The 17,225-nt window shown below is 40.9% G+C and overlaps 1 protein-coding gene across 6 annotated transcripts in view; it reads left to right on the plus strand.

Annotated features, from left to right (window-relative positions):
* The window catches only part of TRIM9 (tripartite motif containing 9), a 100,066-nt gene that overhangs the window by 44,999 nt on the left and 37,842 nt on the right, over positions 1–17,225 (plus strand). For all 6 annotated transcript variants that reach the window (XM_012724641.1, XM_004681875.2, XM_012724637.1 and 3 more), the window contains exons 2-3: positions 10,842–10,937; positions 13,187–13,309. In XM_012724641.1, coding sequence (XP_012580095.1) covers positions 10,842–10,937; positions 13,187–13,309 — 219 coding nt within the window. The remainder of the gene's footprint in view (positions 1–10,841; positions 10,938–13,186; positions 13,310–17,225) is intronic.

Here is a 17,225-nt window from a genome sequence, read left to right on the forward strand (position 1 = left end):
ATCCAACAAGTCATAAAAATTAAAATCATGTCACAGTGAAAGTGCACACACACCAGAATTACCAGCTGCCATTTGACTAGATAGCAGGTGCTGCTGGGTGTCTTCACTAGAAGAAAAGCAGCAGTGTGACCAGGGTAAGAGCTTGAGAGAGAACCATCTTCTTCCCAGGCAGCAACAGCTCCCAATAACAAATCCTAAGGAAAATCAAGTGAAATCTTGAGGGTGTTGTGGGTATCTCCTTAAATTTAGAGATACAATTGAAAAATAAGACCATCTGGGGAAAAAAAAGCTTTTTTTATATACAACATGGGATCTTAGTAAACAGAGATTAACTATAAAGAGGAGTTTTTAATCTTTGGAGAAAATTCTATCTTAAAAAAAATTATCAGCTAAAATACACAAATCTTAATTTTAAGCTAAATAAACTTTCACATGCACATATTTTTTTATTTTAAGAATTAAATTGAAGAACTTAATGTTTCAACCAACAGAACAAACCATAAAACATATCCTTATCTCAGAGAATTTCTTCACAACATCTTCCAGTCTATTTCTCCACTTCCAAAGTCCACCATGTCCCAGCTCTTATATGCATAAATAAATTTTTAAAAGATTCTTGACTTCTATTCTCATGGGTTGGTTCCGCCTGTTTCTGAGCTTTATATGACAATATATAAAATGATAATACTTTTCTATGTCTGACTTCTTTTGTTCAGCCTAAGGTTTTTAAATCTGTGGTTTCCATATATCACTGGCTTATACCTTTTGTTATTAAGCAGTATTGCATTGTATGATTATATAGAATTTATTTACCCATATTACTGTCAATAGTTCTTGGGCAATTTCTACACTGGAGCTATTATAAATAAGGCTACTATGAACGTTTCATCTAAGTCCCATGTGGACAAATTCTTCATGCAGTGTAGGTGTATATTTAACTTTGCTATAAAATGCCAAGCTTCCCAAGTGGCTTTGCCATTTTAACTTCCACTAGCAACATGTGAGCCTCCCCCTCCTCGCCACCTTGCAGATGTCAGGCTAGTGGGAGTGTGAAGGTCTCTCCATACGTGTTCTTTGTATTTAAAGAAATTGTGCTAAGCTCTGCAGCAGTGTTGTAGAGAGCAGAAGTCAGAATTAGAATTCAGATATTGTGATTAATATATCCTACTATCCTAATGATCACACATCTTTGGCAAAAAATAAAAGGAGCTTTTCTTATATAAAGCAAAAGTTCAAGTAAAGGGAGATCTCAGGGTAACTTTAGGCTAATGAACTGATTGAAGTAGGAAAGGAACACTTTCTTGTCTAAACACTATCAGCTTTGCCTTCTGAAATGAACAATAGGCACCTGCTCTGAAGAGTCTGAAAATCTACTGTCCTAATTTTTGAGAAGTCATTGAAATTCAATCAGACCACGGCCTGATAGGGAAGCAAGTGTGGTTGGTGAGTTAGTCATGAGGCTGTGGGGTCAGATCCATCGCATAGAATTTCTGCCATATCAGGAGGTCAGGTGACAAACACCCCCATGTGTATGGGAAGAGCTAAATAGTCAACTCTTGATATTTAATTCAACTTTGAAATGTGTCTACAAGTTTCAATGGTTTCCACATTCTTTTCATTTTTTGTGGGATTTTGCTTTCAATCAAAAGCTCCTCCAACTTCTAAGGACCGGCAGGAGATGCACAGTCTTATCAGAAACAGTGTGGCCCTTGCTAACGAGGGGAGTGAGTAGTAGCTACTACTACCAAAACTTCTATAACTTTGGACATGGAGCTTTTTTTTATTTGTAAGTTCTGTAGGTCAGGACCGAGTTGTCTTCTGGATGCTCTATGGGAAAATCTATTTCCTTGCCTTTTCTCTCTACCAAAAATAAAAGCCTTTTAAGAAGAAAAAGAGATTATAAGAAATAGAAATATAGCAAAATAGATGAGATAAAGTTGACTGTCTCAACTAATAAAATAAATGTGGGTAAGCTAAATCCCCTATGATAAGGGGGAAAGCCACTAGATTGAAAAAGACAAATGTAGTCTTAAAATAAAAGATAAGCAAAGTTGTGGCAAAGAGAGACAGGAAGAGAACAGAGAACTAATAATTTCAGATGAAGTGGAGTTCAAGGTAAAAATAACTAAGTGAAAGACAGAAGTTTATAATCTAATGTTAAAAGGTATAATTAATGCACAGAGAAGATAAAACAAAAGAGAAAGTCACAGTTTACATAAACGAAAACTCCCAGAAATACATAACATTAGAACACAATCAAAACAAACCTTTTATTTGTTTGCAAATATTCCAGTTTGAATAGACAAATACTAATCAAGAAGGTAGGGTATCTGAATAATCAAAATAACAAGTTCAATTGTGTTCACAAATGTGTAAGAAAGTTTATTATGCATTGATCTTTTATATATCCCCTCTCATATAAGAGAGGAATATATTCTTCTCTTATGCCCATTAAATATTTACCACAAGCTATTACATACTTGTACCTGTCCATAATTGATGATTTTAATTCTATGGAGATTTTGTGAACCAGATGTGAATAATCTACTAAAACTAGTAATCCATTTCACTTCCACTCCAACAAAATTTACCTGGATTTTCCAGATGACTTTCTAGAATTTGACCCCTGGGGCTTTCTTTTTTATTTTTTAATATATTCATTATATAATCCTTCATATTTGTACAATGTATGATTTCCCCGTGAAAGTCCTACCACCAGCTCCCCCATGCACCATCACTGCAGTCCCTTGTGCTCTTTCCACCCCTGACCTGGTTCTTCTCCCTCCTCCTCCCCTACAGAGTGTCTCCTATCTATACTTGCCTAAGGGTTTTAATATTTACTTTATTATAGTTACTTTTTTTTCTGATTCCTTTTTTATTTCTTTACAATCTTCCCATCAGTAAGATAGATGTGAGCAAACACCTAGAAGAGACCAGGTTAATCCACAGATAGTCATCAGCGTTTGGAGGAAGAAGTTAATTTGTTTAACAAACTCAAGTAGCATTGATGGGCTAGACCTCTTCTAACTGATTTATAAACAATACCAGTGAGAACTTACACCTTAACCAGGAAACAATCACTGAGAAGCTTTTGAAAAAAACTTAGCCCTGCACCATAGTAATTTTAAAATGCAAAATTAAAAATGAGATTCCGTTATTTGCCTATCAGATTACAAAATAAATACAATGACACTATTTGGAGTAAGATATACAGGCAAGTATTGTTTACACCACCTTCAGCAAGAATAGAAACTGGATGAACACTCAGAGGGATAATTTGATAACATGGTTTTTAAAACCATCTAAACACAAAAAAAGTTTGTTGAGCAAGCAATTTCACACCTGGAAGTGGGTATAGTTAAGAATGGACTCAAATATTTAATACAAGAATTTCATTCTGGCTTTTTGCAAAAGATGGAAATAAACTAAGTGTTCTAAAATAGGAGTATAGTTAAATAAATTATGATGTGGTCTGTTACCCTACATACAGTTTAGTCTGGCCACAGGCTTTTGGGTTTGAATGCCAGTTCTGATTCACAACAACTTTATGATGTTTTTAAAATATTTTATTTATTTATTTTTGTGTAGAAAAATTGGGGTATTGGCCAGAACTACTGGTAGTGAGAGAATTCACCAGAGACATAGTGGGGAGCAGAGCAGGCAGATTTACTGAAATCCACTGCTGAGGGGAGACAGGAGAGGGGTGCTGTGCCATATATAGATTAACTCCTTGGCGAGGGATGGAACTCAAGCAGAATTCCATCTGGGACTTAACCCCTAGGCCACCAGGGAGGCCCAGCTTTATGATTTCTGATGACTTAACCTCCCTTACCTTAATTCTATCATTTATAAAAAAATTGAATAATAGTATATATCTTTTCAGGGTTGTTTTGTGAAAACATAGTATGTGTAAAGCATTCAAGTAGTGCTAGTCCCATAGTATGTGTTATATTACTGCTAAAAGGGGTTGTAATGTATTTAGCCAGGCCCTCCCTGGTGGCACAGCGGGTTAAAGCACTGCACTAAGAAGCTTAAGCCACTTCCACATGAGTTCGATCCCCGCCTGCCCCGGAGGTGACCACATGGCGAGGCAGACCTCTCCTGACCGCCCGCTGCTCCCCTCAGCAGTGTACTTCGTTGATCTGCCTGTTCTGCTCCCCACTCTGTCCCTGGTGAATCCTCTCACCCTCCGCATCTCTGGCCTGTACCCCAGTTCTGTATGAGTAAATAAATAAATCTTTAAAAAAAATGTATTTAGCCAGATAGGAAAATATGTATAGCATATTAAGTGAAAAGGGAAGATTTCAAGACAGCAATAGGTATATGGCATGTTCCCAATTTTGTTGATATATATTATATAGCGATATAGGTATTTGCCAATAAATATATAAAAGTCTCAAAAGATAAATAACAAAGGTTCATTATCAAATCTTTCAATAGTATATCACTGGTGAGATTGAGGTCTTTATTTTCTTCTTTTGAATTCTTTTATTTTCTGACTTATCTGAAATGAGTATGTTCTATTTTTGAAATAAGAGATAAAAAGTTCCTTCTTGAAACAATAAAATGAATGCTTGATCCAACTATTTATTTCTTATCATTAGAAATGTGAAAAAATACATAAGAAGTCATTCCTGCCTTAGCATTGACACTTGAGTTTCTTCTAAAGCATTTGTGTATTTTAAAAATCACGTTCTTAGCTTATGATATATTTTTCTAATATATATTTCTATCTATTTTACTTTGGAAAATATATGGGATTGAGAGTTTCTCCTGGGATATATAAAAACCTTATGTAGAGAACTGAAGTTTATAAAATCAAATCTGTTTTGCTTATCTTAACACGGGTCCCTGATAATGACAGGCAAGGAAGAATCACATACTAGATCTGTAGACCCAAAAGCTTCTTGGAAAGAGCTCTGAGCCTAGGGTGGGGACCTTAGAATTCTCTAGAGAAAAGACAATACATGCACAAAGGAGCTCTGTTCAGAGTCCACCTCCAGAATGTAAAACCCAATATTTATACAAAGGTCTAGCCCAAGGAAAGCATATTTTTAATCCTCTGCTGTAAATACTTAGCAACTGCCTAACAACACAGAGGTCATGGTTTCAAACATCCTGAAAAAGGCATGCTCTCTGCCAGAGCCTTGGGCCAAATAGTGTTGAACTTGAAGTTTGTGTTCTGCTGCTATATTAAAGTTGCATGCCTTCAGTCACAACTGCTGCATGAATTCTATCTTAGCTTCCAGTCCTCCAAGCAAAAGTCATAGAGACATGGAAAATCAATTTTTCCCCAAGAAACTAAACATTGGATGAGGCAATAGTTGTTTTTTCCCCCTCTTTATGCTCTGAGATGAAAAGTGGCTCCTGTATACTTTAGCTGAAAAAAGCTGTCATGTTTATTTGCACCTCCAGTTTGATGGTTTGCTCTCTAAGGTATAGAAATACCTGAAGTATGATGGGCAAAGACTACACAGAGTGTGTCTGGAAGCCAAACTGTGGTCAGGACTATGTTTTTTGTAGGAAAGCAAATACTTCTCATTTTCCCTGAGAGGCAGAGAAATTACATTTTTATTGTTAGAATAGTCTAGTCCTCTGCTTTGTTAGAGAATCTGTGGGAGAGAACTTTAAATGGACGTTATCAAGTTCAGAATGGTGGTGTTTGAGAACACTAATGGTTCCTCCAGGGAAGAGACTACGTCTACTTCCTTTATCATTTCCTAGTATGAATCACTGTGCGTGGCCCATGATGAAACTCCATGAATACTGATTAAATGAATAAATCATGAAGTCACTTTTAAGGCTGGTGTGCTTTATCCAAAGCCACAAGCTTCCCAGTATTTCACGGATAGCTCATGTACACACTCATACCCTCTCACATACGTTTCATATTCTGTATTTGCATTCACACACATATTCACATGTACACTTAACACACATTCTAGACTGTGTGTTCAGTTCCCAGGCCCAGCTGATCAGTTGGCAAGTCACAGCCTGCCCTATTCCTGCTGCTGGGCTTAGCCACAAGTTGGCATCTCCAGCCTCTGAGGCTTCCACTCATCCAACTGCAGTGATCTTCCACCATCACAGACATCCTTTCGGGGTGGGGGGACAGGAAAGGTGTACAACAGAAAGAATAGAAATTTTAGCTAGAAGGTCATCAATTTTTGTGGGCAGCTCTCCACGTACTAGTCATTCTGTAAATTCTTATTCTTATTCACTCAGCCGAGTCCCTGCCCAAGGTCTTACTTAGGTCAGTAGGATAAAACCAGCATTGAACCCAGACACTGACCCTCTCTCATGAGAGTTCTCTCTTTGACGAGGATTTTATTCACATTCACCAATAAACTTCACACAGGAAAAAATAAGTGGAATATTTCGTAAGTTAAGTAGCCTTTCTATGGTTTGCGGTTTACCCAACTGTAAGCATAATAAAATTCCTCGCCATAAATCATGATCCCTCATCAGATCACTTTTGGTTCTGTAGATTCAAAAGCTGAATTCCTGAACTGATGAGGAAAGAATTATTTTCTTTGGGAAGCTGAAGCAAAGAGTATAATTTTGAAATCATACCACCAGGGCTTGTGGTTCAGCTTTTCCTGGTGTGAGTAATAAACTGTTACCATCTCTGAACCTCCACAAATGACAAGGCAGTGACTAGGATCAATTAAGGCATTTTAGAAGTGTCCATGAGTTCCCGGCTTATGAGACATAGCTAGTGTGTGATAACTATTCTAATGTCTTGCTCTTACTTTTTCATCATATAATAGTAGTCAGCAAGTGAGACTCAAAAATCAGTATTTCTTCAAGAAAAAAATGTCATCCTCAGGGGGACAGGCAGAGAGAGGAAGGAGAAGGATGCTTCCTTCAGAATCACACTGCATCTATTCTCACTTCGCTTCTGTGTTTTAAGTTGACTTTGGGACCTGGGAAGGAGATGGTGCGGGTCTAAGTCCTGAGCAGCTTGCACTGGACTTAAGGGAAAAGGCAGGATTGTTTTCTGGGTCACCACTGTCCTTGCTTGTTTGCCAACTCATGTATTTTGTAGCAATTCACTAGGTTGACCCTTTGTGATCCATCCTGTGCCTGTAATTTCAGCTCGCAGACAGCCAGGAAGCTTCCTCTCATTTGTCGCAATTTGTGTCCGTCAGATATTTGCAGTAAGTGGAAGGGAGAGATGACACATGAGTAATGTTTACAGCAAGGAAAGGAAAGGAGATGCTGTCTTCCATCTGGGCAGGCTCCACAGCTGGGCGGATACAAAGGAGGCAAAGAAGGAGGGATGGAGTGGATTCTATTAGTCATTTGATAAGCCTAAAGAACAATGGGTCCTGAAACATCCTCCAAGTGTTCTCCCCGATGGAGCTACAGGTCTTCTGTAACATTCACTCCTTTGGGAGGCAAGGGGTGTTAGGGTCTCTGTCGAAGTGGAAAAAGAAAAGCCAGAGAGGAGAGAGGGAAGAAGCAAAGTTCTTTGTTTCTCTCCTTCAAGCTCTAAACAACTCATCTTTCTGGGAGATATTGGTTATTCAGAGCATGCCTGGAGGTCTTGACTGGAAATTTGTCAGTGCTTCTTTGGCTACATCCTTTTCCACTCACTTTCTGATCATCATACCTTTTCAGAAAATTGGGGAACAAATATCCAGAAATCAGAGAATCATTGCTTACGCATTAGAAACTGTCTCTAATGACTGGCTGCAGGCTGCAGGCTGCATGATGGCAGAGCAAAAATACACCCGAAATATTTGCATCTCCAGTGTTCTCAGTAATACATTTATAGGACTACTTGGTGGTCCTGAATACAGAACATCTGTTAGCACAGAGCAGGAATTTAAATGCTTCTGGAAAACAAAGTCAATCTATAATGATGTTCTTCTACATATGCTGTAGTTTATAAATGTGATCAAAAGACTATCGTAAAAAAAACAATGCAATATAAACCTTCCAATAAGAGAATTTTCTGGTGATAAGTAGTTAGCAGGATTTTTCAGGCTCCTTCTGCATTGCTACAAATTAGTATTTGTCTTACATTGCAACTATTTATCAAACACCAGAATAGCCATTTGCCAGGTAGAAGGCATTCTTGGAACTAAATATAAAGAAGGAATTTTGGGACAGAGGGAAGAAATTGCAAATGAACTGATTTTTGTGGTTCACTATTGTTTTGCATATAAAATCCTGGAAGATGATACAGCCACCTCTCTTCTACCTCTACACAATAATTTTTCTGTAAGTGCACAGCCCACTGGGTCAACAATTCTTTATGGTTCTGGATCTGACTTATATTCTATAGGCAGCTAATTGCAAGGCCAGAATACAAGAATTTAGGTAGTTTCAGTTCTGTGTACCTGAATGAATTTGACTTCTGTCCTCTAATTTTACTAAGACATTATAATATAAATGTGATGTTATAATATTATATAAACATTATTATATATTTATATTATATTAATTATATTTTATACATTTATGTCATATAAATATATGTTGAATGCCCATTATACTGTATTATATATAGTATAGTATATGGTGTTATAATGGTAAAAAGAGACAGGACACTCTGATAGCCCAGCAACTTCTTCTCAAAGAAAGGATATAAGTGCTAAAGTAGCGATGACAAGACTCCACTAGAGTATATCTCTCATTTTATTGTTTGTTCTTACAAATGAGACCCTCTTTGCTCCTGCATCCCCTAGAAACAGTTCTTAAGAAGAACGCTTTTAGTGCAGCCGAGGCCTTGCAACAAATAGTCGAGTAGCTTTTACTGCAACTCAAGGCTCACTGGGTGTTTTTCTTACTCACCTGTGTTGGCCTGATCAGTGCACAGGGGATGAAAGGTGTCCTCCAAATGACCTTGTTCCAGTACTGTCCCAGTAGCAGCCCCCTTCAGTCAGCAGGTATTTGTGAGGCGGAAAGTGAGTGAGTTATTCCAGTCAAGTCACTCATCATGTGTCATGCTCCAACAGGTTCTGAGCTTTAGATACAGTACTTAGGGCAATAGAACTCTTCTCATTTTATGGATGAGGTAAAACTTTTTAAAGGTTGAACAGCCAGCAACTGGCCATCTTTGTGAATTCTAAAGCACTCCCTGCCCATTACTCTTTAGTAGCCAGAGCTTTCATGACAATTAATGGGATAAACCCTCACAGCAACCCAATTCCATATTATTATTATTATTGTTCCCATTTTTTTTCCACTGGAGTAACTCAGACAGAGGTAAGTTTCTCAATGCCAGGGCCAAAATCTGAACCTTCTGAAAGTCTGTGTTCCTTCTACCACCCCACATTGTTTCCACCAAGTGTTTGACTTGCATATTTTTAAAGAGATTCAATGCCTGGCTTTGTATTTAACCAGGCCATTACAAGCAAGAAATACTCATTGGACCAGGACTTACAGTTTTAAGATTTTGTCCTTTTTTTTTTTTTAAGATTTATTTATTTATTCATACAGAGCTGGGGTAGAGGCCAGAGGTGCAGGGACGGTAAGAAGATTCACCAGAGACAGAATGGGGAGCAGAACAGACCGCCTGATGATGTACACTGCTGAGGGGAGCAGTGGACGGGTCAGAAGAGGTCTGCCACGCCATGTGGGTCACCTCCGGGTGGAGACTGAACTCATGCTGAACTCATTCTTAGGCCTGTGCTTTAACTTTCTGCGCCACCTGGGTGGGCCCGATTTTATCCTTTTTAAAAGACTAAATAGAAGCCTTGTGTTGGCAAGGAGGAGTGTCAATCTCAGTTTTCAAAAAAGGTGTTACGAGAATTGGGAATTTGTCACTGTAGTTGAGAGGACGGATGAAAGGAGATGCTTTGGCTGCTAAAAGAAGGAATTACAAATCTGGTATAGTAGGAATGGCTGCAAGTAATAGAAAACCCCAATATAGAGACTTAATTAAAAGTTTATTTTCCCCATATAGCAAGAAGCCTAGTGGCAGGTGGTTTCAAGTGTGGAGTCAGTGACTCAAAGATGCCATTGGGACATAGACACTTTCTTTTCCCACCCCTACCCCTTCTCCTCCCACATTGGGCTTCTCAGGAGAGTCACAGACATCACATCTGCCATCAGGTCGAGTGGAAACAAAAGGCAAGAGGCTGCACCAGCCACATAGGGCCATATCAGAAGAAGAGCAGAAGTCTTCTCACAATTAGCACATGTCCTGTGGCTTAGGTGTCACCAATCAGCAGTGTCCTGTGGCCAAGCAACACACAGTGAGGCTGAAAAGCAGGTGCTTACCTAGACACATTAGCCCCTCCCCCAGCAGAAGTGCACCCCTACATGATGGGGTTCACCTGTGTTTAAGAGGCTGCCTTCGCAAGGAGTTAGGGAAACAGGGTTGGAGAGGGAAGATGAGGACGATGAAGAAGAATGTCATCTCGCCTCTTGTCAATACACTTGAGCCACACACCAGTGCTCAAAGCCTTCCCCCATCACCAGCTCTCCACTCCCTCATTTTTTCTGCTACCCCCAGACCAACAGCCCTCGGATTAAAATATTGATAATTGCCAAATCATCTGACTTGCTATTCTTTTGTTTAAAGTCTTGGCAAATAATAGGCATTAAATAAATTACTCCTTGAACTAATTACTTAATGACATGAGGATGTTCCGGGCAGCTGTCCACTGGTGAGGGCTTTTGATGGCAATGGTCAGAAATGTTCACTGAGAGGAAAAAACATGTAGGAATCTATGGAAGGAGTCCAGACACTGTTGTTCCAAGAATCTTCACATCCAAATGCCTGTTAAGTAGCCAGGTTCTTGGAGGACCCTCAGTTCTTGGATCAAACTGCCCCATGTTGCCACTTCCTATGAGTTTCAGCATTGCGGTTTCCTTTTTCTCCACAGAGTCAGCTCTCCCAGGCGTTGAACGGACTGTCAGACAGGGCCAAAGAAGCCAAGGAGTTCCTGGTGCAGCTCCGCAACATGGTACAGCAGATCCAGGTACCAGCAGCACCTGACACAGAACACGACCTCAAGGGTTACGATGTAGCTGAGATGGGGGCAGTTGGTCTGTTTTGTCTGTTTCATCTTTATGTGTTGTGGCGAAAGTCCTGTTTATTTTTTCTCTGTCTCTTCTAATGCATACAAAGACACATGCAGACCAACTTTAAACCTACCCCTCCCTGAGAAGTCGCATTTTGCCAGCAAGTCAGAAACAACCTGGTTGCGGAGTCATTTCTGTCTTCCACTCTGAGGTCTGATTCTCTATTACTGGAGCTGTAGAAGAGGCCTCTGTCAGACGACTCTATAAATTCAGTCATTATTGTTGAGTTGTTTTTTTTTTTGTTAACTCTATTGGTTCCCACAACACCACTATTATTATTATTATATCTTTTTTAATGGTAACAAATGGGTCACACTTCCCTTTGTAGATAACCCACCTGTGCTCACTCTTTGCTTTCCTTCCTTTCATTCCCTCCTTCCTCCTTTTCGTTCTTCTGGTCCTATAGCAATTCTCCCCTAAGCAGAAAGTTAAGCACGCTTCAACATGACCCCCTGTGTACTGTAATTTCACACTGCCTTATTTGGACACAAAGACCTAACTGATCAGACAGCATTTGAGAGCTTATAAAGTCCCCCATATAACTAAAGGAGAAGAAGACAGAAACTGCATGAGATGCTAAAATAATGACCTTCTATGCTATTTACCATTCTTATGTTTTGAGGTTTGTCTCACAGAAATAACCTGAGCTCTGGCCTCCAGTAAATAGGTTTTCTGAGCTAATATTTAATCCATGTTAAGACAGAAGTGGCTTTTTATATGTAAACCAGCCTTTCAAAGCAGCTCACAGTGATTCCTTTGCTGCTTTTTGGCATACATGCCCATGTTAAAACTTTTGATTCCCTAACAGCCTAACAGTTCCTTCTGTTTTCCAAAGTGAATGAGTTTATCAATCAGTCCCTTCTTTGCTTTTGCTGGCATAAAATGTGCAGCCCCAGGCTTGCCTCTCTACCTCGCCACTTCATCAGAGCAAAGCTTTCTTTCTGCTCTAAATCAGGGTTTACAAAAAGAGTCCTCTGCTCCCTCCCAGTATTACCCTGCATGGAACATAGAGAGCTCTTGTATGATGTTTCCCCAAGAGTTTCTCTGAGAACTCAACAGCAGTTGTCGTAAAAGCTGAACTTAGCATGTATTGAAGTCGTTGGTCAAGCAATCACTAATGCACACCTAATGTATACACAGAAAACCTGGAACTTGAAAGCAGTTAACAAATACCTACCAGAGGATTATTCAGACACAATTCTTTATATCTTTGGGAATAAATTAAAATGTTATAGGCTAAGCTGCTCCTTCCTTACTTGCTAGCCCCCAAAGACTTACAGTTTACTCAGTTGGGTGCTGTTTATTCAGTTGTTACTGTATGTGTGGTACTGTGTTTTTGTTTGGGGAAATTGGTTTTAGATTATGGTTTGAGAATTGAAATGGTATAAGCAGCTTATTGAAAGGACTACCTTTAATGGAGCTAATGAGATAATTGCTTAAAAGAAATACCTGTAACATGTACAGATCTAAATCAAATAAAAAAATAAATGCAGCATTCAATTTAAATATCATGGTTTAGAACATGATTCCCTTAACCCCATAAACTGTTGGTTGGTATGTATCTTATTTTTACAGCAAGGTAATGCCTCTTACATATAAGACTATCTACCTTCATTATTTGCTTTCTTTATAAAGTTGTAAGCACTTTTGCTTATGATTATTCCTATAAACTTCTATTATCATTGAATTTTAAAAAATATATTAAATACCATGGCCACCCTCTTTCTTCTGGCATTTAATCATCTTTATCTCCCATGCCCCCAAAATGCCCCACTTCCTCCAGCAACCAGCCTTTCTGAATGCTACCTTCCACCACACACAGATGGCCATATGCCAGCCCTCCAAAAGACTCATGGTCAACTCTGCAATGTTCACTTTACTTAAGATAACTCAAATAGTGGACATGATTTCCTTTTTATAAACATTAACTTATTAAGCACCCTTATCCTTCCTATATAAATTTAAGGCAAAGCACTAACACTATAGAATGAAATGTATCGAGCTAGTTTAAGATGTAAATATGTGCACAGTTCCTTTTCATCCCTTCAGCAGCATTTTCCCATAAATGGGGGTGTGGGGGGGCTCTGCTTTCTCTGGTGCCTGAGGTACACAGGTGCCTTGTAGCTGAGTGTGCGCTGTCATGCAGGAGAACAGTGTGGAGTTTGAGGCCTGCCTGGTGGCCCAGTGTGACGCCCTCATCGATGCCCTCAACAGAAGGAAAGCCCAGTTGCTTGCACGTGTCAACAAGGAGCACGAGCACAAGCTGAAGGTGAGCGCCTTGCCCTGGGGGGAGCAGAAAGCCAGTAAGTAGGGTTTCCAGGCTAGAAGAATTCCCTCTGTAGGACAAGGGGCAAATACCCACAACCCTTCATTCAGCACTCACTCCTGCATCTACCTCACCAATATTTGTTGAGTGATTCCTCTAGGCAAGGAATGGCTCAGGGTACAGGCTTAATAAAATAAATTAAAATCCCACCCTACATGGGGCTTGAATAAAGTAAGCAAGCTAAGTCAGTAAAATATGGAGCATATTAATAAAAATTCCTAAGAAAAGAAAAGAAGTGGATGGAGAAAATAAGAATGGGGGTCTGGGCTGAAATTCTACCTGAGGTGTCCAGGAGAAAATAAACACACAGAAGCAAAATGTTTTTGTTGTTTTTGTTTTTGTTTTGTTTTGTTTAATTGAAGAAAAGGAGTCTTTAAAGAAAACAAAGAGCAGTAAAAACTTTTATCATCATATAGAGTCAATTGATTATAGGTCTGGAACTCTATTGGCAGAAGGACTGGTTCTCTGACAATATCTAAGACCATATATATTAGAGAAGGGCAACAAGATGTGAGGGCAGGCTGAATGCATGGGAAAAGCCCAGAAAAAGAGAGTTCAGAGCAGTGAGTGAATCAGTGAGTCTGCATGCGGGGCCAGTAAGCCAGGGTGGCTCCAGTAAGCTGTGGGTGGGATGCAGTGTTAGCCTGGCACTGGGGCTGAGGGAGAAGTGAGGTCTGACCATAGGATGTCTGTTGGCATCAGTGGACATCAGGGAGCTCCAGTGGGCAGCAGTGTGCAGACATAGCCTTAGAGAGACAGGCGCCTGGACTGGTTTCGAAGCTACTCCAGTTCCCAAAGACCAGAAAGCCCCATTTCATAAGAATGAGATGCCATTCAGAAGAACAGGAAAGAGTTTCAACGTAAAAAATATAAGCAAGCACAACTTACAAGATTTAGGGCTAACATTTATTGTCAGGGAAACTTCTAGCAGGCCAGCACCCAGTTCCTGGTTACCAGAAACAAGGCCAGAAGCCAGATGCCAACTGGAGCATGAGATTTGGACAAGACTTGCAGCAAGGCTGTAATGCTAAGCCTAATTAGCAGAGTCTGCAGTCCTTAACATGGGTCACGCACACGCATCAGGGCCCGGAGCTCCAATTCCTTCCAGGAAGGCAGGGAAACAGGCAGTGTGGTAACCACAAACATGTCCTGGGGGCAGATTTAATAGTTGCCTCCAAAGATGAAGAAAACCCCACTCTAGCTTCCTCCTTAAAGCTTCTTCCTCCACTACTCACCGGCTGCTTCTCCAAACACATATAGATCCACTACTTCTTTGCCCAGAGTCAAGGCAGCAATGTGACTGTAGTATAAACCTTTGTCCCCCGTCGTCACCCAGCTCTCACTCTGAAGGGTCTGCAGAATGGAAGTGGGCTGCGCTGTGACAATGGGACTCAGCCAGGGAGATTTGAAGGGCTAGGCCTCTGATGACGTTTACCAGCCACTCCTCTGCAGGCACAGTAGCAGCGCCTTGTCCCTGAGTGCCTCTGATGAGGCAGCAAGGCTCAGCAGATTCTTTGATAAAGAAAACTGTGTGTCTTGCCATTGAACTCGAACCAGGAGTCTGGAAGGAAAAGTGCTCAGCCTTTTATGTTCAGAGAGCCCGGCCTGGTGGTTGGACAGCAAACCAGTGTCCCTTCCAGAGTGGTCGTCACTGTTTCCTGGTGATGGGTCTAACTGGAAAACCCTCTCCATTTCATCTTGAAGCACATGCACATTCCACACCCCAGGGAACCTTCCCACTGAAACAGAGGGTGATACAGACATTGGAATTGGAGGAGGGACACACTCTCTGGGGCCTGTGTCATGCATAGCCACAAAGTGCCAAATGATGACAAGTTTTAGTTAGATGACTTTCTCTAGCTCATCATTTTCCAGGCTCCTGGCGAATGTTTGTTAGCACATAGAAGCTATTTGCTTTTGAATTCCCCAAAGGGTCACTGGACTTTATGTTTCTCAGTGACCTAGTAATGCCTAAAATGTGAGGCAGGAAAGTGGGGACATTATGAAAGGTACTTTTGTTACCCAAAAAATTCTCTGAAATTTACCAGAGGAATATCAATCTTACACACTTAGCTACAGCATCCCAGGAAACGGTCCAATTCCATTTGTCATCCAAGATAGTCGGTCTAGATTTTAATGAAAAATTTTTCTGGAGTTGCCATTTCTTGTCTGAATTAAAATCTAGAAATGCTGTGAGATGTGATCCTGTAGTCGCCTGGCCAGCAACTCAAACCAAGGAGTGTCCTTGGTGACCTAACCCTTGCTGTTCTAGCAGCAGCTAACATTAGGGGACACTCTGAGGCAGCACAGCACAAATTGTGTCACAAGGATCAGCTCCTTTACTCCTCACAACAACTCTACAAGGCTGCTGTCCCCGATCTAGAGTGAGGACACTACCCCACATGATAGTGAGAACTGGTCGGAAAACCCAGAATCCTGATATTGGTCACCTGGCTTCAGGGTCCAGAATCCACTGTCCAGCACTCTACCACAGCTGCCTGGTAAAAGTCTGACACACAGAGAAGCCCCTCTACCCCCTCCTAGGAAGGTGGAGAAGGTCCCCACCTCCCGCTTTCTCGCTCAGCTGGCACCGAGTGCTAGCTGCTAGGAGGGAGCAGAATGCCTTTGAGTCCCCTAGAGCTCTGAAATATTAAATCACAGTTGTCTTTAGGAAATGAGATGGCACTGGGCTTTTCTCTGTAAATAGAGGGCCAGGCATTTTATAAGTTTTAATTATTTATCAATGGAAACCTCTTTTTAAAAGACACGGCAGACATTTTTCTGGCATCTATAAACAAAACAGGTGAAGAGTTTGTAGCAGCAGGTTTCCTTCATCGGAGAGAAGTAGGGCAGGGATCTAGAGGAAAGAGAAGGTCAAAGATTGAGGAGGTATTATTAATCCCTGTCAAAAGGGGGCAAAAGGGGGGTGGAAGTCCCCCAGTTCCCCTTCCTAGTGGTGCCTCTGCAGGGCGGATTATGTGGGAATCAGTTATGGGCTCGTTGGGGCCCGCTGGAGACCCGCAGGTATAGCCTTATCCCCTTCCTGGGGCTCCACCCTGGGTCCTGGGTGCCGCCCTGCAGAGTGCACCGATGCACCCAGGGCCTCAAGCAGGTTGGCTTTCCTGCCCCAGATCCCAATTTGCTGCAGAAACATGAGACAGGTGGCCGGTTGTCCCCCACGGCAGTAAAGATGTTCTGTCTTCTGTCTCAAATGATTTGTTCTACTGTTTTCGGCCAAATGTATCTGTCACTGCTTCTAAAAACAGTCAGCAGTGCCGAGACTCTGACCACGGATGCTGTCTCCATGTCTCCTTCCGTCTGCTTTTCTCCTCTTGCATCTCCTTTCTCGTTACTTCTATTGCCACTCAGATTTGTGAGGGGAAAAAACTGGCCTTTTATAGACATCACTCCCAAACACAGTACTTCTTTCTGTCTTTGTTGGCTGACCCATCGCGCACAGCCCAGAGAGAAGAATCTTAACGGTCTTCCGCTTCCCTTTGGGGGCGCTGCTTTTTGCTGACAAAAGGGAGAGTTGTACGTGTGTTTTCCTGGCTACTTTCTCTTCTTACACAGTCCAATAGGCTAGGAGACTGGAAAGCAAGTGTGTATAAAGACAGTCATTATAGTCTACTCATGTCCCTTTCTGAAAGCACTTATTGCTTCAGCAGATTGAATAGATCTGGTTTAGAGACAAGATGGAGCTGAATGCTGAAGAGCCCAGCTTGTGTGTTACTATGAGGACACAGTTTACTACTTACAGGGTCTCTAACCTTGGACACGTCTGTGACCCAATTTCTCCACCTGTGGGTAAAGGAATCATCACTTCATAGGATATTGTAAAGTACTTAGCACATACTCA

Source organism: Condylura cristata, unplaced genomic scaffold (assembly GCF_000260355.1).
Source record: "Condylura cristata isolate star-nosed mole 26May11 unplaced genomic scaffold, ConCri1.0 scaffold00013, whole genome shotgun sequence".
Lineage (NCBI taxonomy): Eukaryota > Metazoa > Chordata > Mammalia > Eulipotyphla > Talpidae > Condylura > Condylura cristata.